Source organism: Lonchura striata, chromosome 4, assembly GCF_046129695.1.
Source record: "Lonchura striata isolate bLonStr1 chromosome 4, bLonStr1.mat, whole genome shotgun sequence".
Taxonomy (NCBI): Eukaryota; Metazoa; Chordata; class Aves; order Passeriformes; family Estrildidae; genus Lonchura; species Lonchura striata.
Window position 1 is genome coordinate 72,080,006 of NC_134606.1, and position 26,223 is coordinate 72,106,228.

At 44.7% G+C, this 26,223-nt stretch overlaps 3 protein-coding genes across 7 annotated transcripts in view; 1 reads left to right on the forward strand and 2 right to left on the reverse strand.

Moving 5' to 3' along the window:
- Positions 1-1,807: 1,807 nt before the first annotated feature.
- GTF2E2 (general transcription factor IIE subunit 2) lies at positions 1,808-25,781 on the reverse strand. 2 transcript variants are annotated; one of them, XM_021531575.3, is made up of 8 exons: positions 25,673-25,781; positions 21,952-22,118; positions 12,161-12,252; positions 11,670-11,777; positions 10,921-11,103; positions 10,379-10,472; positions 3,277-3,392; positions 1,808-2,627 (listed from the first exon to the last, which is right to left on the reverse strand). In XM_021531575.3, the coding sequence occupies exons 2-8, from the start codon at positions 22,112-22,114 to the stop codon at positions 2,508-2,510; spliced, it is 876 nt and encodes a 291-aa protein (XP_021387250.1). In that variant the 5' UTR covers positions 22,115-22,118; positions 25,673-25,781; the 3' UTR covers positions 1,808-2,507. The 2 variants fall into 2 exon arrangements, with proteins under 2 accessions (XP_021387250.1, XP_021387249.1); XM_021531574.3 differs by lacking the exon at positions 25,673-25,781 and adding an exon at positions 22,697-22,749.
- SMIM18 (small integral membrane protein 18) lies at positions 13,785-19,966 on the forward strand. 3 transcript variants are annotated; one of them, XM_021531578.3, is made up of 3 exons: positions 13,785-13,950; positions 17,355-18,131; positions 18,359-19,966. In XM_021531578.3, the coding sequence occupies exon 2, from the start codon at positions 17,400-17,402 to the stop codon at positions 17,694-17,696; it is 297 nt and encodes a 98-aa protein (XP_021387253.1). In that variant the 5' UTR covers positions 13,785-13,950; positions 17,355-17,399; the 3' UTR covers positions 17,697-18,131; positions 18,359-19,966. The 3 variants fall into 3 exon arrangements, with proteins under 3 accessions (XP_021387253.1, XP_021387251.1, XP_021387252.1); XM_021531576.3 differs by having other exon boundaries at positions 13,800-13,946; XM_021531577.3 differs by having other exon boundaries at positions 13,800-13,946; positions 19,144-19,966.
- WRN (WRN RecQ like helicase) overlaps positions 22,965-26,223 on the reverse strand; it is a 28,064-nt gene continuing 24,805 nt past the window's right edge. The window contains exons 33-35 of one of the 2 annotated variants that reach the window (XM_021531580.3): positions 25,673-25,887; positions 23,883-24,020; positions 22,965-23,175 (exon numbers count right to left, since the gene is read on the reverse strand). In XM_021531580.3, coding sequence (XP_021387255.2) covers positions 23,053-23,175; positions 23,883-24,020; positions 25,673-25,887 — 476 coding nt within the window. In that variant the 3' untranslated portion in view covers positions 22,965-23,052. Of the gene's footprint in view, positions 24,021-25,672; positions 25,888-26,223 lie in introns of both variants that reach the window. The other variant, XM_077783073.1, reaches the window with a different exon arrangement.

Sequence of the window (26,223 nt, forward strand, 5' to 3'; positions counted from 1 at the left end):
AAGGACTGTAGTGACAGGATAAGGGGGAATGGGTACAAACTGAAAGGGGAAATTTAGCTTAGATAGATGGAAGAAAGTCTTCCCTGTGACAGTGCTGTGGCCTCAGCACAGATTACCCAGAGCTGTGGTTGCCCCATCACTGGAAGTGTCCAAGGCTGGGGTGGAGTGGGTTTGAAGCAACCTGGTCTAGTGGAAGGTGTCCCTGTCCATGGCTTGGAATGGGTTGGGTTTTAAGGTCCCTTCCAACCCAGACCAGTTTGGATTCCTGCAATTCTGTGCTTACTGTCTGAACTTGTTTTTCTTCATCACTGCTTGTCCATGACACCACTAACAGACCAACATGAGCTCCCCTTAAGCTGTTTTTCAGATTTTACCCTAACAAGCTGCAAAACTTGTTTTTGCCCTTTCTGCTACTATTGTAGAAGAGAAGGCATCCACCAGTGAGGCAAAGCATCTAATTCAGTCTTTCCAGCTGGACACCACCTGGACCCTTTTGTTCCTTTGAACACTGGAGCCTGACAAGGCCCATGCAGCACACAGAGCTCACAGTCATTTTCCCTGCTCTCCTGTTTTTTGACCTAACATATTTTTAATCTTTCAAAGTAGCTGGAGGCGTTTTCTTTAGGCTCAGACTCTATTATCCTAATCACTTGAGCAAAGAAACAAAGCAGGTAGCCTACCTTATAGCCAGCTTTGGTTCACAGAGAAAAAGGACAGTGTTACGTAACATAACTGGGAAGTTACTCCATGAGATTCCCCAAAGGCAAGAAAGGCAACTCAGAGCTCTGCTGTTGTCCAAGCACCACCACCAAAATAAAATCACTGCTCAAAAGTACAGCAGATGGAAGGGAACCTTTTTTTTTCTTGCGTGAAGATGACAGAAGAGAGGTGAACAGTTTTGCAAGTGCGCTGCAGGTACTTAAAACAGAGCTGTAATGCACAACTAAAAAGCACGAAGAGGAATTGTTTGTGCTGACCTGGAAGACACAGGAAAGAAAAAGAGTTTCAAAACCATCTGGAGCAGCACACTTTTATATTTATATATATATATATTAAAAGCATTTAAAAAAATATATTAAAAAATAATAGAAGAAACCTCCTGACAGCATTTGGCAGCTCCTTAAACACGGCTGACATGTGCAACGCTGGAAGCACTGCCTGCTTCTCAGAAGAGCAGCCTTTCAAACCAGGAGGATAAACGCTGCACTTACAGAAGCGTATTTCCCCAAGCTGACAGAACTTGTTCAGTGCCACAGCAACAAAGCCTCATTCTTCAACTGCTCACGTGTCCTCATCGGACAGCCTCTGCTCCGACCCCGGCTGCATCAAGCAAGACAGCAGCCTGAGCTCAGGCAGCAGCGATCTGCCGTCGGTGGGGAGCTGCAGGCACCTCTTTTATCTCTGATCCTAAGCTTGGAAGAACACAGAAACAGCTCCTCTCCTGCAGCGCCATGAAAACAGGATCAGCATTGACCGGCTCTGGTGCGGAACATAAAAATAAGTTATCGAGAGGACATGATTTGGCCACATTCCATGTAAGGCTGTGCTGCCTTACAGAACACCAGGCATCCACAAGGAGCTTGCATTTAAGGTGGTTCCTCCCCTCTCCCCAGCCATTATTAAAAAGATGACAGCGTTAGCCTAGAACAGTAAGTCACTGAGAGGATAAAAACATAGCTAAGATTCCTTTACCTTCACGAAAAGGAAAATGCAACAAGCACAAAAGTTGCTGATTCTCCCGTTCTTTAAGGAAGCAACACTGGAAACCCACCATTGTAAATTTATTACTTAAAAGAAAAAAAAACACTTCAGTATTACACGGTAATTTTATTTCCTTCCTGTGCACAGAGCAGCACTTGCAACACACTTGTACCCACAACAGTGAGGAGACATCGCCGAGGGCAATTCCTAATTACCATTAGGAAGCTCTGGCTGCATCCCATCCCACAGCCTGCTGGGATTTCGGGAGTGGGGGGTTTTCTGAGTTTGAGTCTCAGATATCACCACCTTTCAGTAAAGCTCAGTCCCATGGCAAGGAAGAAGCATACAAACCATGGGTGTATTTGACTGTGAAAGAAACTTTGCCTGCAGTGATTTTAGGAAATAGTTTTCCCGAAACAGGTAAAACAAATGCTGTATTCAATCCCACTAGAAAGCCCCTTGTAAGTAATTCCAGGTAAATACCCATTAAGCAATGTAAAAGCAGAGTTAAGCACTGAGCAGGAATTCCTGCATTACATGCTGAGCACCATTTATCACCCTAAGCCAACAGGCAACTAGTGAGAACCTCTTACTCAAAGACACGTTTCCCATTAGCTAATTAAATTAACCTCTAAATTTAGTAGCTCATACTTGCTCTTAAACTGACCTGTTTCACCTCGGCACTTGCTGGGGTGGGGGAAACACATCACATTATTATATACAGTCAGTCCTTGTGTGAGCAGACACCGAGCCCCAGCAGCAGAAAGCCCATCTAGAAACACGCGTTTGCTCCAGAATTCAACCGCTCACTGCTTGCCAGGAACCACATCAGAGTAATCTTTTAATACTCCAACCAAGTGGTCATTGTGAGTCTTAAACCGGCGTTTCTTCTGAGAAGCAGGTTTCTTCCTCCTCTGAATGGGAGCCTGCAAGAAGAAACAAACAGGACTCAGAAGATCTGTGACATCTGACCTGATGTGTGACACCTGCTGGTCACCACTGCTGCAAAAGACGAGCTCTGCCAGAACCAGGGGTGGGCAGGGAAGGGAAGTGCTGGTTCCTGAAGAAGCAATAGCATCCAAATCCAATCCAGGCAGGGAGATGACCGTGGGGACAGAGCACAGCCACAGTATCCCAGGCACAGTAGTAAAGCTGGCATTCTTAAGTGCAGCTACAGAAGCAGGTACATGTCCCACAGTTCTGTCCACAATCCCATCAGGACTTCAAGTATGTTTAGCAGGAAAGTTAAACCCTCCCCACCTTCCTCCCAAAATACAACTACTCGTGATGTATTGTACAGCTTCAAGCAGAGTCTTCCACTGTGGAGCTCACAGGGATTCCTGGAATTTGCCCTCCTTTGATGCTGTTTGCATTAATTACACTGACTCTAACAAGTCATAAACATCACTGACTGCTGGCTGCAGCACTTGGATTTTCCAGTTTTTAACACTGGTCACACTCTCCCCCCAGGCTCCACAAAGCCATGCATAGGCTCACCAACACATTTTGGAATTAACACTGCAGGATCAGGAAGGGAGGGATTTCCTATGAATATCTGTAATTTGTATCTCTTACTATTCTCTTTGGTCCGGTTTCTTGCATGGAAGAAATACCCTGTCGTTTCAGATACTCTTCTATCTTCTCCTCATCCATAGAATCCACAGGAATGCTCCTCCACAGCTTCTGGAATTCTGAAACGACAAAGTCGGTTTTATATCCCAGTGAGCAAACCCTGGGCAAAGACCCCACAGGAAGGGAAGGAAAGAGACTTGATTTCAAACACTCAAACATTCTGGCGCGTCAGTCTGTCACCGCCAGCAGGCACTCACTCAGCACAGCCTTCACCCCCTCCAAATGCTGATGCACTGCCAAGAACACCCAAAAACTGAAAAGATGAAACTCCAACCAACAAAACAACAAAACAGCCTCAAGCTGAACTACACTCGAGCATCAGGAGCACCCAGAGGCAACCTGTACTTTTCGTGTTTATTTGCTCTTTTTTTTTTTTTTTTTTGCCTGGGATCTCCAGAGCAGCGTAGGCTTCACAGTTCACAGTTTCACAGATCCTGATGAAGGGTGATCACTAACCATAAATGGCAGCTTCATTTACACATCTTCAGCTGCCACTGACTTGGGAGACTCATCATCCCACAGCCTAATTTGCTGAAGGTTCAAGACATTTACTTCAGTGGCTCTGAGCTCCTTTATCGCTGCAATATGATCCATACAGTTCTCTACAGATAACAAAGTACTAAAATTCCTCTGGTGTTAAAAAGAAGAGAGACACCTTAAAAACCACAGCAGCAGGAAAACAGACAGAGACAGTAAGTCTTAATTAGAGCAGCTGCCATCTGCCTGCACACTTTCTGCCTCATGTAAAGTTTCACAGAACCTCTGGAATGCCTTCTCCAGGCAGCGGCTGGTACGATCCTACCTCCCTTCATTCCCCAGGCAGGGAGTTAAGATACATCCTGTCAGCAGGTCTGGCTAACAAACTATAAATAAAACACGAGGCACACATAGCAAGGCAAGACTCAATTTTTCCTTTTATTTCCAGATAAATTTAGTATACAGTTGTCAAAACAACCACAACCTCTGCATGCTTAAGGATCTGTCCTGTGCAGCAGGAGATGAGACACTCCCGTGCCCGTTTACCACAGGTATCCCGGCCCTGGGCACACTGCAACCAAGTGGGAGTGTACAAAACCAATCCAGTTCCTGCCCTTGGAACAATTCCCTACCTAAAGCACCTTGTTTTTCTATGCAAATACATGCTTCGAGTCTCAGGCCTTCCTCTTCTTCCTGTTGCCAACAGTAAGAGACTGCCCCAGCTTTCCAGGAAACAAAAGAAAGGAATTTCACCAGTTAAGAAGACAGTGTTTGTTTTTGATAATGCAGTGGCTTTGAAGAGAACCAAAACCTGTCAAAACACCACCGTTTGGTTACAGGGAGATAGCTCACAGCCTGTTTTTCACAGAGGCTATCCAGCACCCTGGGATCAGTGTGCACATCCCTTAATGCAAGGACACTGTAGTCAAGACATTCTCCATCTGCTCATCCATTTTGAGGGGGTTTCCTGGCTTTCAGCATAGCTGACGGAGCCTGCTATCACAGAACATCCCTCACCTCATCCAGCTGCAGCAGGTGGAGAAGGTTTGTCCTCTTATTTATAATATCCTGCTGCAAACAAACATGTTTCATCGTTAGAGTTCAGGATATATGGACAAATATACCCTGCTGCAAAAGAAAAGGAAAGCTGAGGATAGGTGCTTAAGGTTAAACTGGTCTACATTCTTCTGGGGAACAGAAGTGAAAAATTAAACACTAGAAAATAAATGGTCAGCTCTTCAAGGATCAGCATGTACAGAAGTGCAGATCACAGTTAATATCTAACTACAGTGGTCTGCATTTCTTGTAGAGCCATGGTTGTAACATCACTCCAGCTTCACATCCAACTTTTAAACTCGGCCAAGAAATACAAATGGAACAGGCACCAAGATCCAAAACTGCAGAGCTAGAATGGACTTTACATACAGACAATTTAATCCACTAACTGGCCTCACCAGAGTCACCATATCATATTCTGCAACTCCATTTAAAAACTCCTCCATAAATCAGGCTGCTTTCAGCACTACTGCTTTGATTGCAGTAATTGCAAAAGAATCTCCTTCCCATGCAGGTTCTCCATGTAGGGTTTTAAAACACTTCACTGCCTAGGAAAGAGGGAGTCACAACAACATAGAAACACTCCCTATTGAAGGACTGGTTTGGAACTAAAAGTACAGGATAAAGGTGGAGAAGCACAGGGAGCTGCCACCCTTCAGTGCATATGAGCTGTCTGCACTTGGTGTGCCATCTAACAGGAAAGGGAGATCCACCCATCATCTCATCACAAAACTGACTTGGTGTAACACCAGACACTGGGCTAAATGCAAGGCCTGAAGAAAGAGAGCAGCTGGATGGCTGGCACTGAACCACTTACATATTACCTGTCAGGCTTTTAAGTCTCCAAGGACTACGCCCCTATCAGCCAGGGAAAGTTTAGACCTTGGGAATACACTCTCTGAATTATTGTGACATCCTCTCTGAAATATGAGAACCTGTGGGAAAAGCTGGCAATAACTACAGCTCTCAAGAAACAACCATCTGCATTTGTAGCTGTGGTACTTCTGCACCTCAGGAAATACACCCTTGACCTGACATCGGGAAAGATTTTTCCTGGTTTCCTTGAGAAGAATCAGAAGTGCTGTCACCCTGGCTTTTGCTGTGTGTCTGAAGAGCAGACAACAGGGGCAGAAAGCAGCTCCTAGGGCAGGCTTCAATACACTGTTTTTCACAAGGTCTTTCTTTCACAGAGCACAAGGAGCTCAGTGCTGCTGTGAGGAGTGCCAGGGGATGGCTGGAGCAGGAGCTCCCCACATGCTGGCATGCTCCAGCCAGCCATGGAGAACAGGTTGGGATGTGTGCATTCCTGCGGTGCCTGCAGCCATTAGGATGACAGAGCACATTCAGGTTTCCTGTTCCGTGTCCTGTCCACTGCTGAGTGATCTTGACACCACCACAGCACAGAAAAGGTGAGACTCATCTCTTAGAGCCACTTAATTATATTATCCATCAGCCAGAATGAAAATAAAATGGCTACAGGAGGATAAAAACACAGCAAAGCTTCACCTGACAATCACAGCAGGCCGTACTCAGGCAAGCTGACAATCTCTGCAGGCTTAGGCTGCTTTGACAAGACAGAGCCCAGAAAAAATCCCCAGGGGAGAAATCTCCCAGGAATTTCTGGTCAAAGACATGCAGGTGCTTTGAACCCTCACCGAGATTTGCATTTTTCACAGAGCTTTCAAGTCCTGATTCCAATGCAGATCTTCCTGAGAAGAGGCAGAAAGCTGTGATCCCAATACTGAAGCAAGTGTCATGAACAAACCCTATACACAATATCTTGAAATCTGATCACTAAAACATATTAACTCAGAAACTGGACAGAATCTACACTACTCACAGGCTGCTTCCTTGCTCCTTCAGAGAGCTAAATTCTGGTCTTTCAAGTACTGAGAGGAGGAAATGAGACCAGAAGCTGGTGAAAAGCCAGTTCAGGTGTTTTCTGACATCTCCAGCAACATGAAGTCAAAACTCAAAACAACAAGCTCTGACCAGTGGGAACCAACACAGAGCTAAAGCAGAGGGCAGCATAACAAAGATTTTGCAGACACCTTCTCTCTCTGAAACACCCAAGGGGTAAAGATGCACAGTTACCTTGATTTTACAGCATCACGAGGTGCCTCATAGATGAAAACAATTTGCACTGACATTCCCTGAGTGATTATACTCTAACACACTTCCTTTCTATAAATGCTTACATTTGGGGAATGAAGTCATGGGTAAATGACTGCCTGGTGACTTTGGAGAGGCTTATCCAGCACTTCTGACTGCCTCACCTGCTCTTGCAGAAAGGTTGAGATGGTTGTGGAGATAAACTGATACATCACACAGGTAATAAAATCTGCCAGAGATTAAAAACAGCTTAAAAATCCTCAGTGAGCCAAGCCAAAAGCTGAGCAAAGGACAAAACCAGACAATAACAGTGCAGAAGGGAAGAAACTATAGTCCTACCAGTCCCAGGGAACACAGCACTGGATTTATACCAGAAGGAAAAGGTGCTTGATGCTAAATCTGTGCTGTCCCTGGACCACCACAGCTGTAAATCAGCACTGATCCCAAGCAGTTTTTACAGTTTTAATTAAAGAAGCTTTGGCCACTCTTTAAAACCCTTCAAAGGCTTAGGAAGAATTTTAAAATTTAATTATTAAAATAATTAAGTATACGAATTTTTCAGCAAGAAAATACTTCCTACAGTGCATTCAGCTGGGGAAGATACCATCTCCAGCAGTTAGGCAATCAAACTGGCCTTTCAGCATTCAGCACAGGAGTGAAAGCCTTGTTCACATGCAAAGTGCTTCGCCCCAGCACAAAAGGCAGCGCTTGACTTGGCTGAAGCACCTGAAATCTGGCCCTGCTTTTATAAACACTTTCAGCTCCACACCACTGACAGTAGATTAATTAGCCAGGAAGTCCAGAAGGAACACATGCAATCTGAACCTTCCTCGGCTAATCACATAAAAGCAAGAACAAAAGCCGTTCCTTACTGCTAAAACCCTCTCCAGTACCCTTGAGATCACGCTATATAGGCAGCGCTCCGTTGCTGCGATACATTGGGATTTATTTTCACAGGGGGAGAAAGAAAAGCTTGTTCAGCCATCAAGGGCAGAGAGGCAGGCACTGCCAGAAAGGAGGTCCGCCCACTAATCCAGGCAGAGAGCTCCAAATTGCCCTGGCAGCTCCTCTTTCTCTGAGGCAGCAGTGGGAGAGGACACCCGACTTTTCAAGGCTATCACCCCTCAACCAACACATGTTCCAAACTGGGATGCCATACGGCAGCACCGTGCACTGAGGAGCACAGAGACCTTATTTCTGAGGATAAACATTAAACTAGAAACATATTTTGAACTGTCATCGGCTGCTAGATCAAAGAGTCTGCCAACACTTCAAGGTTTATTTTGCAGTCTTTTAAAAAACTTCATTTTAACGTTGCCAGAGATAATGAGCTGCAGTAGCATTGCTAAGGCAGAGACGTGTCATAACTCGTCCTGTGCACAGACAATTCTGCCAGTGACTCCCTAAGAGACACCCTTCTGCTGCTCTGGAAAGAATCCTAAAGCAAAGCTGCTCGGGAAGGATGGGTTTCCTTCTTCACAGGATAACACGGCTGGGAAAAGGACCTGCTCTAGCTGCAGTGAGTGAACCTCCTCAGGAATGTTTTCAGCACTGTGCCATATGCCGGTGGATCACTATATTCACAAAGGAGAAAATATTCTTGCCCCCTCTCAGAACAAAGCATCAAAAGGAAAACCAAAACCAGCAGGAACAGAGCAACAACAAAACATCACTTCTGGCTGGGATGGGAAGCTGCTGCCACCTGCGGATAAAAGGAAGCAGAGCCACCTTGAACTACAAACACTGCACATAGGATCTTTTCAGGACATACACTGCGGGCTTAAATGCCTTCCTTCAGCAGGAGGCCAGGCGTTTTAAAGGGGCTTTTTAACCTCTTCCTCCCTCTGGCAGCAATAGCTTGCATTGCTTGTCTTGTGTAAGAGGAGCCCGGGATTTATCCTGGCTCCCTGATGCCTCTGTCTACATCTTAACAAAATAGGCTCTGTTATGAAATTTCACAGCTAATCCTGGAGTTATTAGAAGCTAATAGCAGCAGGGTAGAGACCTCCCTCTGATAACTCTTCTAGTATGGTTGGGTTCCTGCTATCTGGAAAAAATTGCACAAGAAAAAACGTTCATTTAGCAACATGACTATGATACAACCAGTGGCTAAAACTTAAAAGCTCTGTCTCAAAAGTTACTGCAAGAGCACTGACTAAATTCCTAAACATTTGGAAATCAGAAATCCCAAGTGAATCCATTCTGCATTTTGCATACAGTTTCACTGCTGCTACCAATAAATGATAGAAATTCTTGTTTATAAAGAAATCCACTTCAACATCTTGAGATTTTTTTTATTTGCTCTAGATGTCACCTCTACTTCATCACCTTTGTGAAACAGAACTATAATTACTGAGATTACAAGTGTGTACTCTCAGTTCATAACAAATAGTTAATGATACACTTCTTCATTTGCTAAATTCTACTGGAAATAAAGATTCCCTTGGAGTTTGGCAAAGAAACAAAAATCTTTATGCATCCTCCTGTGGTCCTGTAAGTAGAGCAGTTCAAAATTGTACCAAAACACTTTTTTTTACCATACATAATGTGATGCTATGGCTTTATGTGTCATGTTACAGGAACAATACATTAAAAAAATAAAGTGTTCAGTGTCATTGAGTCATTCAAAATAAGATCTTCTGACACAGACTGCCTTCCCCTTTTCTGCATTTACAGACACCTGATGTTGGCATTTATGTCATTATTGGAACACACCCTGATTTCTGTAATTGACTTCTGTGCATAAAATGGCACCAGAGGATTTTACCACTATTTGTGACACAACAAACATGTTGAATGTGTGAAGCCCCAAATCCACTCCAGCCTTGGGCAGCACCACTGCCCCATATCTGTGCTCTCCTCCCAGTTGTAACCACCCCCTTCTCAAGAATATTGCTCACATCTCATCCCTCTGTTCCTCATCCTCATCCACATTCCTCCTTCTGCTCCATTTATGCCTTCTTGCTGCATTCACCAATAAAAGGCACAAGGTAAATAAAAGGGGAAAATAACCAACAAAAATCTTGCACCCACAAATCATCCTTTTGGGGTATTTTTGGCTTCCCCTTAAGCAGCAAAATGTTAGCTGCCATTTCTTTCACAGTGAGGTGGTTTTTAGTCTCTTCTGTATCACTACTCTTGAAGACAACTCTTGGATTCCTGGTGCCATGTTCCAATGTAGCCATCATAAAGCAGAGGGTATTGCCACTGAACTCACCTGCTGGTCTCATTAGCCTTGTGTTAATATAAACACTGCCCTTGCATCTGGACACACCTAATATTTCATTATCAACCTAAAAGACTGCTCTACCTGAAGGCTGCTTATACACAGAGGTATTTAAGATGAATTCAGATCAGATGAATTCAGATGTCATGAAGACCTATGTAAAACAACACCTACCTTCGTCCACAGCAAAGTGACAGCTCTTGTCATTGTAGAAAAGAATTTTCTTCTTATCAGGGCGATTAACAAAGATGATCTGGTCCCCTAAAGCCTCAAAAACAAATGCAAAACAACAACTCAAAATCACTTCGTTTCCAAGCTGAAGGTCTCCAACTCCAACAGAGCCAGACCTTGTGCTACAAAAAGCAACAACAAACTGGAGAAGCTGCAAAGTAACTGGCCATGAAACACATGAGTACACTAATAAATCAAAAATGAGATTCAGAGGACTGAGGTCAAGTTGTGAAAGCTGAACTAAATGCCTACAGTTGGAATGTGGGAGATCAGGAGTCTTTTGTGAGAAAGAGTTCTGAGAGCTGTGCTGAGACATCAGGGAAAATCTGAATGTAAAGGATGAAATACAGAAAAGGCCACAATATCAGATCTGCTGAAATGGCTTCTGAGTTATCAAAAGAACAGAAACAACTCATGAGTAAACTCTTAGTGACTCTCTTCCCTCTGAGAAGTGAACAGCTGAACTGCAGACACGTGTTCCTCACCTTTATGGCTTTCTGTGCATTGGGCAGCCCTTCTTCGATGTCTTCCAGAAGGATTCCTCCCAGCCCTCGCTGGTCATGCTTGTCCAAGAGTCTGAGCAGAGCTTTTTTGTCTTTCAAGTTGTACTTGGGTTTGAAGGCATACTTCCCATCCACAACTTCTATTTTCGGATTGTTGACTAAAGCCTGTAACAGGGACAGAAATTTCAAACCTTGAAACAGTGCAGGCACTTACTACTTTTTTTCTGGTGTGCTTTTGAGCACATGAACCACACGTTACAGCTGCCAGGCTGAAGGTTTGAGTTTAAACAGATTCTAAGCCCTTGGATCCTAGGTCACCAGCCTAGGCATAATTCACCATGACACAGAGCACCTCTAACAGGGAAGGGACCAACTTTGGTGCTGCAGGGTTATTTGTTTACCTCTTCTCATCTGGCAAAAGCTCAGTGATAATTTTATATACGCTTCTTGGGAAGAGCTCTTCCATTCCATTCTGATATTCTGGTTCATTATGGAAGAAACCTGGAGCTAGCTTTTGGAAGACTTCAGCAAAGTCAAGCTTCCCTCACAACCAACACTATGACAGCAGAAGTTTCTGTTCCCCAGATTATTAGTGCTGCCAGCACGGAATGTTACAGTCTGACTTAGGAGTTTCTTGAAGGAGGGACTACATATTTAATGGTTTAGTAAATGTGTATAATTCAGGTTTTTCAGAATTCTTTGATGAAAATCTGAACATGTGTTTCCTTTACCTCGCTCATTAACCATTGTTTCTGTTTGAGTCCAATATCTAAATGCTGTGTTTCATCCAGGATCTCTTCCAGGGTTAAGGGATGTGTATCACCGCGCTGATGCCGGGTCTGGAAAAGCAAACAGGATCTCTTACAGCTCATTCATTTCACTTCATTCAGCAACTCCACCACCAAAATGTAACTAAGATTGGAAACAAATTACACTTTATTTTTATCACTAGCCTATTAATCCCAAAAATTGACAGGATCTTGAAATTCCTGCAATAAACCCCATTATCTTGGTTGTAAAGTGAGCTGGGATAATCAGGATTTCAGTTATGGAACAATATGCTGACAATTTCATTTACTGACAGCACTTTGAATTTAACAAGCAGTTTCTTGAAATTTTCTTGCAGTAAAAGTATTTCAGAGGTTGAAACATTTTTCAGCTCCCACAGGACAATAAACAAAGTATTTTAAACCAGTATTATTTTATACCAAAACACCAATACCTTCATATAATTCACTATTTTAGCAAGGACTCCAAACTTGTAGCCAGAGCCTCCTGAAAGGGCTTTCAAGTTAAATGATCCATTGCTGTGATCTACAAAGAAAGAAAACAAACAATTAGAGGGTGCTTTGATAGCTTCCTGTTGGCTCTCAGCTCCATCAGGTTCTCCCTCTACTTCCAGCAGCTTTTTGAATCGACAGTTGTGGACAGAAACAGGAGTGTCAGAAGCAGCCACCCTCAGGTGAGTCCTTGCACACATCTTGATCCAGACCCAGAGGACACAGCTCTGGAACATTTCTGAGCAGAACTCCACAAATAGAAAGATAAGAAAGCAGCAAGTGACTGCAGAGTTACTGCCGCAAGAGAACATGTTTAATTTGGTGGCTTAACATCCCATAATTATTTACACTACATGAATCCACGCTGAAATAATGCACTGTATCTGTACCACCAATATCTTCCTGATGCTGAGATGGGGGCACAAAGCTTCCCTTCTTCCCCAAAGGCACTCAATGGTTACACAGCAGGTAAAGGAAGGCTGTGATTTAAAAAAAAAATATATATTGTTTCAAGTAGTTCTAGTGGAGAATTTATTATACAGAGCCATACAAACGCAATCTAATTCACTGGTGTGTTGCATCCCTGGAACAACAACTCATGACCCCCTCTGTTGTCAACTCTGGCTGTCTTTATCATGAGGTTCGCTATCAATTTGTTTCCAAAGTTCTTGCAAGGATGTTAATGACCACTTCATTAATGTCAGCTCTTAGCACAGCACATTAAACACAAATATCCACAAACCACTATCACAAGCCACAGGCTCATTACCAGCACAACATTGCTCAAACCTAATGGCAACAGTTTTCTGGAATTTCAGCTACTCCAGAAAAAGAACACCATCTCTTTGTCACCACGGGGATTGTTTAATCCTCTGGTGATTTCTAAGCACATCTAGACATAGGACAACAGTTATCTCAGAGATACAGAGCTCCTATTATTTCTGTGGAAAAATCAAGAGAAAAGAGCAGAATTGTGAAGCTGTTACATGACATTGTCTTAAAGGCTTTACACAACACAAGAATTCTAAAATTAACATAGAAGAATCAGTGTAACTCCAGCTACAGAAGAATATTTTATTCTGGTTACTAAATTAAAAGAAGAAAAATCAAAAGCCAGCTCCCCCTGAAGATGTGGCCCTACAGGATTCCCTTTTAAGATTAAAAATTAATGTCTATGTAGGACATTTTATAAATAAAAAGAAAAATCAAAGATGTAATGAGAGTTCTGAAGTGACCAAAATAAATTCAGAGGTACAACAAACAGTTAAGATGATTTATCACGTTTTTGTTCTGTCAGTTGGATCAAGAAGATTATCTGGTTTAATCTGCCTGCTTGCAGCCTGCTACAGTCCATGACAAGAGAATCCAACCACGGGGTGAGGCTGGGAATCTGCAGATATTAACACTTCAAGCGTCATGGTTTGATGGCTGATCCCAGCACAAAGCAGAGCGGGGTCGTGGCCAAGGCGCCTCCTCTGCTAACGAGCTCATCCCCTCCCGAAAAAACAAGAGCAGGGAGGTCTTTGCTTCTCATTCCAGGCAGTAAGAGTCACATTTATGAATGATTTACTCCTGGGGTTGAGGGCTCGATGCAAATGAGCACAAAGGAAGTTGTCAGCAGCATCGTGCTCTGGCCAATGGAAAAAAAGCTCCATCTTAGCTGTGCCATAGGCTGCACTAAAAAAAGGGACCAGAACGGCGCTCTCTCAGCATCCTTTCACACAAGAGGTAGGTGTGTATCATTTTATAACATTCTCTGAGGTTTATCTTGATTACTGAAAGAAAATATGCCTGTAAGCTGAGAACCTGTAAAAGCTTCTTGGAATCAGAATGATTTTTCTCTAGGCTGAGCAGGTTTATCCCGCTGAATGCGGAGGAGCTTGTCTTGCACGATCAGACAAGCACTTTCACCATCTGTGCACTAATGGAAAATTGATGACCACTCCATCTTACAGCAGAGCTAACACAACAAGCCAAGATTCAGTAAACAAAATGGATTTCATCCTTACAGGGGAGGTGGCTGGCTTCCTGCAGCCTCATGTTCCTTGTGATTGAGTCTATATGTTTTCACAGAAATGACAGCGAAAGGGTTTTCCTTAAAACAAAGGCAGCTCCAGCTGAAATGTGAGCAATGTTACCTCCCAGGGGGTATTCTGTAAATTAGGCTGCCTAAAAGAGATCTGTGTGTGTGGAGGAGAAACCCCTTCTAGAAACGTGGCATACACTGGGTAGGGAGAAAATCCCTCTGCCTGCTGCTACCTTTGGAAACACTGGAGCAGCCATCGGTACAAGGCAAACAGCCGGCTCGGAATGCACCTGAGATTTGTAAATGCTTTTACCCCGAGATGCCTGCTTGGAGCTTTCTTAAACAGGGCTGCCTCAGTGCTGCATTAAAAGGATTTTCTGCCAGTCATTTCCCTCTACTCCATGAATATGATTCCAAATAAAGCTGCTCCTCTGCAGTGCCCAAAGATGCTAATGCTTTTAAATTAAAACCTAGTGCATTAAATATTTAACTTACTGCATTTTGGATACATACAACTGCTGACTTGATTGTAAATCAGACTGGCTGATGATATGAATCTGACCTGTGCGGTTACAAAATAAGTAAAACTGCAGGAAACCAGCCCATTTTTGACAGCTTTCAAGGACACTAACCTCATTGGTGCTGTTTTAATTCTGAACAGTCAGCAACAGCTACCTCAGCCTTGTACTGCAATAATTATAGCAAAGAGAGATTTTTATCTGCCTCGCCCCATTCAAATCTGAGGAGATCATCCTCCTCCTCCTCAAGGAGCATTAAATTCCACCTCCTGGCAAAAAGACAAATGTGCAAACTGCTGCCCTATTGGTGGCTGTGGAGTTGGGAGGGAATGGCTGCCCTGATGGAGCTTGTGGAGTGGGAAGGGAATGGCTGTGGAGTGAGGAGGGAATGGCTGCTCTGATGGAGCCTGTGGAGTGGGGAAGGAATGGCTGCCCTGATGGATCCTGTGGAGTGGGGAGGGAATGGCAGCCCTGATGGAGCCTGTGGAGTGGGAAGGGAATGGCAGCCCTGATGTAGCTCGTGGAGTGGGGAGGGAATGGCTGTGGAGTGGGAAGCAAATAGCTGCCCTGATGGAGCCTGTGGAGTGGGAAGGGAATAGCTGCCCTGATGGAGCCCGTGGAATGGGGAGGGAATGGCTGCCCTGATGAAGCCTGTGGAATGGGGAGGGAATGGCTGTGGAAAGGGAAGGGAATGGCTGCTGCACTGTGCCATGCTGCCAGCACAGCTCTAGCCTGCCCAAGATGCTCCTCACCTCTTGGGAACAGAGCTACTGCCCTGGCAGAGAGCTGTGCTGGCAAAGGGTCCTGGCCACACAGAGCAGATCTGACCAATCCCTCCAGTGGCCCCAGATCTTGATCACTTTGAGCAATATAAATGAAGAAAAAACACCAAAACTTACTAAATTTTGCATCACAGAAACAGTCTGGTTTTGTGTCTGGTGTTTACAGAGCGAGCAAACTTATATGTAACAGATTCCAACAAAACCCTCAGTCCTAGAAATTTGTTTACAAAGTTCAAAACAAAACTTCTTTCTTTCCCAAAGGTATCCTCTTGCCACTTAAAATACACAATTAAATCCTGCTTATTTTAATTACTCCTCAGAGGGGACTCCAAATCTTTTTATTCAGCTCCACCTTCTCTCTTTCTCTCATGGATTATTTTCAAATAAGTCTTCAAGCCACCCCTTCAAAAACCCTTATGACTTTTAGCCCCATAACAGTTTGGCTGAGTTTCCTTCCCAGACTATGATCAAGCCATTCTCTTGAAGCCAGGACCTGACTCAAGCCAGAAGTATTTTTAGCTTGGATTTGCTTCTGTAAACTTTTGTTTAAAGAAAAAAAAACACCAACAATTTAATTAATCCCATCCATCTCAGTCATACACTGCATATTCAATTACTAATTTGTGTACTCAGTACAGATTTAACAGAGGAAACGGTAAGTTACTGCAACTGCTCCAGTAAATGTCTGTATGGAACACAAATGCCAAGGACCTTCCCAACAACAAAGCTCTTTTGTTTCAATTTAAATCCATAGAAGACAGAAGGATAAAGAACAAAATGTTTCATATTAGAACAATAAAAATAAGACATAGATCACAAGCTAGTTTGGCAGTGTGATCCTCATTTTCACCATATCCTTTTCTTTAATAATTTTACAGAAATAAGGACAGGTGCTCAGACTGCTTTAGTAGACACCATCACCACCATGTTCCACCTAAAAACTCCTTGCTATTTCCTCAAGGAAATATGGAGACCTGACTTGAGCTCCTCCTCCCACACCCAGTTTTAAATTGCCTGAGGGATTCAAAGGTTATTATGACATCCTAGAAGTTACCATAGCTCCTTGGAAAATTTTTTATTACATTATAGAGCAAAGGCAGATTTGCTGGAGTCAACTTCTTGCTTCATCACCTCCACACCACAGAGCAGCCTCTTCCTCTGCCAGATGCCAACCCAGGGTTAGGCAGAGTTGAAAATAAGAAATAAGAACTCCTCAGAAAGAGTTGGGTTTTCCTCATTATCCACCCCAATCACTACAGCATCACAAACAAGATTTCCAAATGTTCCCAGTGCCATCTGGACAGGCCAGTTTCTCCAGCACAAACTACTCAGCAGTGCAAGAGCAGGGGAATGAACAGGTCAGGAAATCTGCCCTCCTGAAGTCCAGAGTTTTCCAGGTGAACAAGTCTGTGCTGACAGGCAATTCCAAAATAATAAGGCCTTTCACACCACACAAGTGGCAGCCTCAAGAGTGATGATGGACGGGTGGTTGAAACCACTGCACACCTTGAAAATCTAGTTTGTAAGCTTTCTGTTTGTGCATATAGTTGAAATAAAGAAGGAAAGCTCTTTCATTCCTGAATCACTTACACCACATGATGCCTGCATGAACCAGATACTGCCAAAATAAATGTTCTGGTCCTATCACAAACTTACATATTTGGAGTTTGATATTTTGGTGAGCAAATATGAGTATGCAACAATCCATGTTTGTAGAAACTTTGAGCACTTACTCTGAGTTATTTGTGGTAAATATCACAGCATGTCTATGATTGACAGAGTCCTCAACAGCTTTGTTTTTGTGTTTCAGCTCCCAAATCTGTGCCAGTGAGCATACTCAGACAGCTCTTCAAGAATGGCAACCCTCAACAGCACCCACTGGAATGAGACTACTACATCCATTTCACAGTATCTGGGCTTCCAAGTGCAAAAAATTTATCCTTTCCATGACAACTGGAACACTGCCTGCTTTGTTATCCTGATCATATTCATCTTCACTGTAGTTTCTCTGGTGGTCTTGGCTTTCCTGTATGAGCTGCTGGACTGCTGCTGCTGCGTGAAGAACAAAACTGTGAAAGACTTGGAGAACGAGCCCAATCCTGTCAGAGCTATGATGAACAGCTTCAGGAAGCGTGACACAGAGGTGGTGTAGGAAGCACTGAGCACCTGCACTTGGACAACTTGGTTTGACATCTCAAATGAAGCCTCTTGTACCTTACAAACAAGCAAGTCATGCGCTTTTTTCTTTTGGACTTAAATATCCACAGTGGCAATTTTGTATCTGGATGTGAGCTGGAATAATTGGCAAAGGCTTTCCAAGTGCTTAGCAGAAAGACAATCTGCTGCAGTGTTATGGGAGGGAAAAAGATTTCTGGTTTTAGATGAACTTTTGCTGTTTATATTGAGTTACTAGCATAGAATTTTGTCTACCTGACCAAAAAAATGCTGCCTAACATGCATAAAACTGTGTTGCTTAACTGAAGAAAATGTTTATAAAATGTCCAACAGTCTGATCACATTCCAAGCAAAGGCAGCAGTGTTGTCTCACCGAGTCAACCACAGAGGGACAGGACAAGACAGACAAGGGGTAAGAAAGAAGTTGGGGCAGGAGGGTTGAATGGCAAGAGACCCTTCAGGCAGGAGAGGATTGTGTGTGTTCTAGTCTTTGGCAGCACTTTTTATTAAGGGTTTTTTTGCTTTTAGAAGAGAGGGTGGTGGGAGGGAGGCTATGCCAACAAGAAATATATCTCTAGAATAGTCTTTTCTAGTCCTCCTAAAAGGGTAGTTTGACCCTTTCTTCCCCCACTTCTCCAGTTCCAGGGAGCTGTATGCAGTCTGGCCAACAGTTTCTGGGTGTTGAGACCTGCATAACCCATCACCTTCAGAATATCTGACCCTTTCCAAAAATCCTGCTGAAAATGAACAGGGACAATTCTCTGCCCCAAGGCTGCTGCTTCTGTGGCAACCACAACACTACAGGGAGTGGGACACGCCGGATCTACCATCCCTATCCCAAAGTTTCAAAGCCAAACCGGAACTGGCGGAGTTCTTGCCAAGAACACAGGGAGATGGGCCACAGACCTCCCACACTGAAGAGGGGGATGTCACCGAGCCCATGTGCAGCTTTCAGCACTTTGCACAAGAGAATTTCACTTATCTCACTTCACTTCATCTGCCTGCTGACACATCCCAGAGCTCACACTCACCCCTTCCTCATGTCCTGACCACAGAACTCTCACACCTCTGGCTCACCAGTCCTGTGTAGCTGTGCTATGTCCGTGACTTTCAAAACCATTTTTTGTTTTGTAGCTACAAGTGACAATTGTAATAACAGTGTCCAACAGTGTAGCCTGGCTCCTTCACTCCTGGCAAGTCCTTCACACACCTGAACTCCCACAGAAATGGCCCAGAGCAAAGCTACATGTGGGACAAGTTATTTGACTATATTAACCCCATAAAACGCTCCTGTCACGAAGGAAACAAAACCCACCTAAATGGCCACAGCCATGAGTGACCTCACAGTCCATCCATGTCCAAAAAACCTTGGCTAGTACCTATAATGATCCCTTTTTTTAATATATATCAAATCCCTCTCTCAGGTTGAGCATGACTAAGCTCCAGAAGATCTGGACAAAGTGGAAGACTTGCTAATTCACACGTGCTGCTCCTGGTTGGGGAGATGGAGACACAAGACATCTAGGGCACTAAGAACTAGCAGAGCTAGTCCAGTGATTCACCTGGAGAAGCAAACTCCCTCCTGCAGTCACAAATCCTCACAACCATTCACCTCAGACACACTTCTTACAGTGAAGTTTGGCCAGGACCCCTCCCCCGTGCAGAGACTGCTTCAAGCTCAAAATCAAAAGCACAACTGATGGAAGCCAGTGCCCCAAATACAAGAACATTTAGGACTGCAATATATGATGAAGATAATGCCAGTGGTGATGAGGATGACACGTCACCTTCTGCTGTGTGCAACTGCATCAGACTGGGAAATCCTGCTCAAGAGGCACTGAATTAAATCCTGCCTCTCTCCTAAAAGGAATGCTCTGGGCACTTGCAACATTCCTACAAAATGCCCATCATGGCTGCACACACAAGAGGGCAGTGTGTGCCACATGCCAGCCTCTGCTGCTCTGGCAATGCCTTCCCGAGAAGCACATGGAATGACAAATCTTGGGACTCATCCCAGCTTTTTATTTCACACATCTACAAAGGGGAATGAGTGTGGGCACAAGGAACAGAAGGCAAAGGTGTCCCCTTGCACAGTACCAGAGAAGACTCAGGATGATTCTTTCCCACAAAACAGCCCCTGAAGATTCTGGCTCTTGACGACTGTCGGTGGAGACCACTGAGACAAAGGTCTTACAATGAAGACCATAGCCACAATTTACTATTGATTAATAAAACTAATTGAACATATTTGATCAATTTCATTTATTTTCCAGTTTCTATTCTGAACTGTGTAAACTAGCTTTGAATTTTTTCAAATAACTTGTTTAAATAATGATTTGAAATAACGATAGCAATGCCTGTATAGTAATCAGCGTAGAGGAAATGGGAAGCTTAGAGGCAGACTTCACAGACAGGCCAGATTTAGCTGTGCAGTCTCTTGAAGATTAGAATGGTCTCCATACCTCTCCTCCCCCAAAAAGTGTCAAGGGCTGGCTCTCTGAGGCACAGAACCTCAGAATGAGGGAGGCACTGCACACCCTGGGACTATCACACAAACACTTGTGATTCCCCTCATCACCTCTGTGGCCACTGCACAACAAAACTAGGACTGGCCATCCTAGTTCTTGTCTCTTTGGGGTGGTGGGACAGGGATTTCCCAACATCAGGTTTTTACTCCACCTCCTGTCTCTGACACCCACATATCCTGACAGACATCTGCTAATCTGGCAAGTGAAATAAAAAAGCAGGTTTTGAGGTGATGGATTTTAACTCTGCAGCATGAAAGTGTTGTAGGAACCCTGGAACCTCTCTGGTACTGCCTGGAACACAGCCAGTAGCATAAAAGATCAAGTTTATCTCCTCAGAGCCACATTGGGTCCCTGTTTGTGTAAGTGAATTGTCTGACAGCCACAAAAGCACTTAAAAAAACCCTCAGCCCACAAAAACCACAGAAACAAAATGAAACCTTCTTTAGCTGCTCAAATCCTCCAGATCAGGCTCACACTTGTACCCTCTGCCCTCTTCCTGACTCCTCAGCAAACCCTGCTCACCCCAGTGACGCAGCCTAGGATATTCCATGCAGAATTTTGTTTTATTTGGAGAGTGTGGAAAAGGGATGGATGGAAACCTGGCCTCCCTTGATTTATTTTAGAATGTCTGGCTGATACTTTATTTGGTGCCTGAGAAGCTGCAGACACATACCCAAATTCCAAACCCTTCTCCTGGGACAGAAGATGCTTCACTCCTCCCAAACTCTGTTGTTTTTAGCCCTATTGTTTCTTCTGGAGTTTAGGAGAGAGCTATGTGTGGTATTATTCAAAATATGAGCGTGGACTGAGTTTGCACAACAGGGTATTTTGTGGTTTAGTAACTCCTGGCATTTAATCTGACCTTAAAAGTGCATTTTGAGAACTGCCACTGCTTTCGGAGCAAATCCTCTCCCCGGTGCTGCACTTTCCACACACTCCCACTATCTTTGGTGCTGCTTTATTAACTGTTTATTTGATACTGGGAGACTCATTATCAGTGCCACCACCCCAGGGAAATGCCACAACTCCTCAGTAAAACAGGCAGAAACCCCTGTAATGTCTGGTACTCATGAGCAAAGCTTAGCTCCCAGGTGAAACAAGGACAACTGCTAATTGCAACATGCAAGCCAAACAAGATGCACCTGGCAAAATCCACCTCAGATACGAATACCCTCCAACTTACAGTTACCTAAATGTTTTAGGCACTCTCTTTCCAGAAATAATCACAGAATCACTAATGGTTTGGACTGGAAGGGAGCCCAAAGCTTATCCAATTCCAACCCCCTGTCATGGGGACACCTTCCACTAGACCAGGTTGCCCCAGGCCCTGTCCAACACAGCAAACACAGAGAAAATGAATGGCACCATTGCCGCTGCCTGTCCAGCAAGCACTGAAATTCACAGTTTCCAAAAGCACATCCAAAGCATAGTTTCACATCAATAATTTTGGCAGTAGCGATTCCTCCAACAGAACAACGGCAAACAAGCCACAGGATGAGGCTTAACACAGATGCACAGCAGGGAATGGGTTTTTCACACTGTGGCAAGTGACTTCCTTAACAAAAGTGGTAACTGAAGAGAAAAAAATGACAACAGCCACCAGCAAAACTCACAGATAGAGCGTTATTCACATGAGTAAACCAGGGCTTAAAGGCAAAGAGCAGGAAACACCGAGCAGCTGCTGGACAGGAGACTTCCACCCACCTGTGTTTTGTTTGGAGCTGGAGGAGCCCCCTTGTTCTACCTTGGCCTTCTTCTTCTTGGAAGCAGAGGAGTCCGAGGAGAGCGCTGGGCGTTTCTCTACGGCCGGCGTGGAGAGAGCTCGCTTTTTGAACAGCTCCCGCTCCCTCAGCAAGCTGGGGTCCATGATTCTGCCACGGGGAAAAGGCGAGAAAAAGGTGTCGGCGTCACCCAGGTATTTAAGGAGCAGAAGCAACTGTTTATCACGGAATACGCCGAGTTCGACGGGAGCCACAGGGTCCCACCACCGAGTCCAACTCAGCCCCACACAGCACACGCCAAGAACCCCACTCTGGGCCGGGGAGCGTTGTCCAAGCGCCCCGTGAGCTGTGGCAGGGTCGGTGCCGCGACCACATCCCCCGGGAGCAATTTTATTTCTTGTTCGCTCCTCCTTTTCCCCAGTGCGGACTTCAGGAACAGCGTAAAGGCGTCAGCGCACTGCCGGAACCTTAAGGAGCGTGCACGGGAATGCCGAACAGGGATAGAAGAGCCGGGTACCAGCCCGACGAGGCACGGCCAGCGGCAGGACGGAACAAAGTGGCAGCGCGGCGGGCGGCCGGCCGGAAACCAGCGGCCGGAGGATGCCGGCGCCTCGCCGCCCGTGTAGCCGCGCACAGAGCGGGGTGGGCGCTGCCACGTCCCCCCGCTCCGCTCCCGTCCCGGTGCCGCTCCTTGCCCCGTCCCCTCACGGCGGCCCCCGCCCGCTCACCCGCGCGCCGCCGCCTAGCGAGCCATGCCGCTCCCGGCAGCCCCCGCGCGCCCCGCCCCGGAAGCGGCCCGCCCGCCGCCATGGCAACGCGGCCTGCCCGCCCTCAGCCCCCTCAGCCGCGCGAAAAAAAAAAAAAAATCCCGCAAAAAAGCGGTTATTTAAATAAATCTTTTTATTAACGTCCCGTTTCACACAGTGAAAAAAAGTGCTAAAAGTGCTGCTTGAGGAAGAGAGGAGGCAGCAGCAGGAATAAGGCAGAGCAGGGCAATTAAAGCCCCTGTGAAGCAACAGTCTGCAGATAATGCTCGCAGTGGTGGGAAAGATGATTAAGAAACAAGTCATCTTGATTTCCACATTCAACTGAAAATCCCTTTTCTGGTTTCTGTTTTGCATTTCTTGGTCTGGGTTATAGTTCCAGCTGTCGCTGCCGAGGTCCCAAACCACTCTGGCACCCTCCTCTTAGCAGGAGGATGCGAGTTCTGGAACAAAACAAAGGTACAAACATGGAAGGACATGCACTGACAGCCTGTCTCACTGGCACAGCTCTATGCCCCAAATTCACGCTCAGCTGGAGCCACAAACTGACCAAATTGTTCACAGAAGGCTTATGCCTCACTGAAATCCAACACCTCCATTAAGTAGCTAAGGGATTAAGACTTAAACTCTGAGAATCAAGGCTGACAAAGATTTGCATTCACAGCAATATCCAGCTTCAAACTGAAGCAAGGTGTTGAAGAAGTGGTGCTGGTCAGAGATATGAGGTCCCTTTTAAATAAAAACTCTTAATGTCTGCTCATACAGCTTGTGTTCCTATAGACACCAGTGCAAAAAGCCTTAATGTGATGGGCACAGCCTCACAGTGCCCTGTACTTAAAAGAGAAAAAAAAGGAACCAAATGTCCTTTTAAACTGTCAGAAGCATCTGCCACAAGAGAGCTGACAAAATGTACTGGGGGAAAAGTTTTCTGTAGCAGCCTATTGCTGTCCAAGTGGGATATTTGGACACAGCAAGGACAACAAAAGCAACATGGCACCACTGCCTCAGGGGTGTCGATGAGAGAAATGGGCTGGCAAAAGCCAGGCCAAGGTTTTAGACACAGTCTGGAAGCCAGACAGAAGCTGAGAATTGGGTTGTTGAAGATCCCCACGCTAACCACCAGGTCTGGGCTGTGCTCTTGCCTTCTCACCTTGGGCTGAGAGTCTGCAAAGAGCTCCTCCTCCTTGGGATCGAGGGCAGGCTGCCTGGAGGAGGCCAGGGTGATGGGCTTCGAGGGGTCTGCTGGGCCCCTGCTCCCTGCCTGGCTGGCATCCACGCTGCCTGCAGCCTTCCCAGGGGACAGAAAGGAAGCACAAGGTTGCCTGGGTCACAGCCCCTCAAAGCTCCAACACCTCTGCTTAGTGAGGTCACTGCCTATTTCTTATTCATTTCACCACAAAAAATCTGAGCAAGTGAACATTGTGCATTTCAAACACACAGCAACTGGAAATTGTACTTTTTTTTTTTTTTTTTTTTTTAGTGGAAAAAAACACTTCCTCCACCTGTATGGCTCTGGAAATTTGAAGTATTTACTTCTGTCTCTCAAGTGTTGTATTTTCAAATGTGTTTTTACAGCTAAAGTGTCAGCTAAAAACAGCACAGCGGGCACAAAGAAAGAACTCATGTTTTTTATACCATCCTGCTGGTCATAGGTTGCAGCAGTCACACTGACATTTCTGCATCAGCTACAGTTCCCTGTGTTATCAAAATCCTCACTAATGGCAGGTTTACCACATGCTTTATTAGAGTGAGAACGCCTGTTTAGCCAAGCTCAAGGCACCACATGCAGATGGGTTTTCCCTGCTCCTTCCTTGGGTGCTGGATTGATCCCATTACCCTGTAAAAGCAGCAGCAGCAGTGTCAGGCCATTCAAATCCAAGAACATCCATTAAGAGATTTAGAATTGCTTGCTATAGAGAATTATTAGAACCAGGATATCTTCTGAAGGAGAAGCAAGTAAAGACTGTTAGGATTAGTTTTTGGATTATATTAATTTGATTACTAATAGCATGTCATTCCCACTGTTAGCTCCAGGAGCTAAGAGGAGCAGGCTGATCAGAGCTCAGGCAATTGCACTGCCAGGAGGTCATCTGCAAGACAAAGAAGGCTCTGACACAGATATTGCAGAAACAAAACAGCACTCAGGAACGCAAGAAAATCCATTTGGCAAAAGGGCAATGCTGGAAAAATTGTTTAAGCCAGTATTTAAGAAATCGGGCCCCAGCCCTGTAAGGAACAGACTTGAAATCCCAGCACAGGTGGCAGGATTTGGAATATGGTATTTCTTTTTCCCATTCCCACCACATGCTACTCAGTGCGGGGTGTCCTTTGTACAAGGTGCTGAACTGGGACATGGGGTCACAGAGGCCAGCAGAGGGCTCAGACTACCCTGGATTTTGTCAAACAGCAACAAAGAGCTCCTTATTTCCCAAGATTTGCCCTCTTGGAGACACTTGTTATCAGGCTATGCCCAGCAGTTTCAAGCAATACAAGAACCCCAAACCCCAAGACAGACATCCCTGGCTGGAATTGCCTCTGGGTTTTTCATCCTCTAAACCTGCTTCCTGCATTATGGAAGAATCTCTTTGCCCACATCCCAGTGCACAGAAACAAAGCCAAGGCACAACCTGGATTTGGTTGCTATGAAGGAATGAGCATATCCAAGTTTTCACTGAGAATAACTTGTGATGTGTGTAACAAATCACAGCTAAGCTGCACAGCTCTGACCTCTTCCTTATACTTATCCCAAAAGAATCCTCAGTTTCCACTCTGAGCATTCCTCTGAGGAGGAAGCAGCTCTACTTAAAACCAAGGGAGAGATGGATTGGCAAGATGAGACGCTAAGCACAGCTGGAAACACCAACAACAATCTGTTAATCTGTTCCTACCAAGAATGCATGATTTTACAGAAGAACAGTTTTAGAACCTTCTTTTACTAACCTGTTTTTTATTCCACAAGGCACCTTCCCTGCTTGCTTGATCCGCTCCTGTTTTTCCCTGCTGCCCTTCAGGCCACACCAACCTCCTTTTGAAACCTAAGCCATCCTGAGATTTATTTCTATTCTCTTTCTCCAACAGTGCAATCACCATCTTGATCAGATACAGCTCAATATTGGCAGGAGTAAGTTTTCTAATTTCTTGAATTTTGGTAGTATCTTAGAAAAAACATAAATATAATGTAAGTTGTTTAAGCTTCTTGCCTGTGATTCAGTTTTCCTATATTGTAAAATTAATTGCACCTCATTAAAGCACAGGATGAATTAAAGGCATAGAAAAAGGTAACAAGATGAAAATGTATGCATTTGACTTGTAAGGTCATGTGATAATTTCCCAGCATGTTTTCTGAGGATGCCAGTACTTAAAAGAATAATTTGTCAGGTTTTTTCTTTTCCCCAAAACATTTCCGTAAACCCAGATTTAAGAGGGATGTCTAAATCATTGCCATACAACCAAGTCAAAGAATTTTTCAAGGTCTGCCCCATTGTTATGGA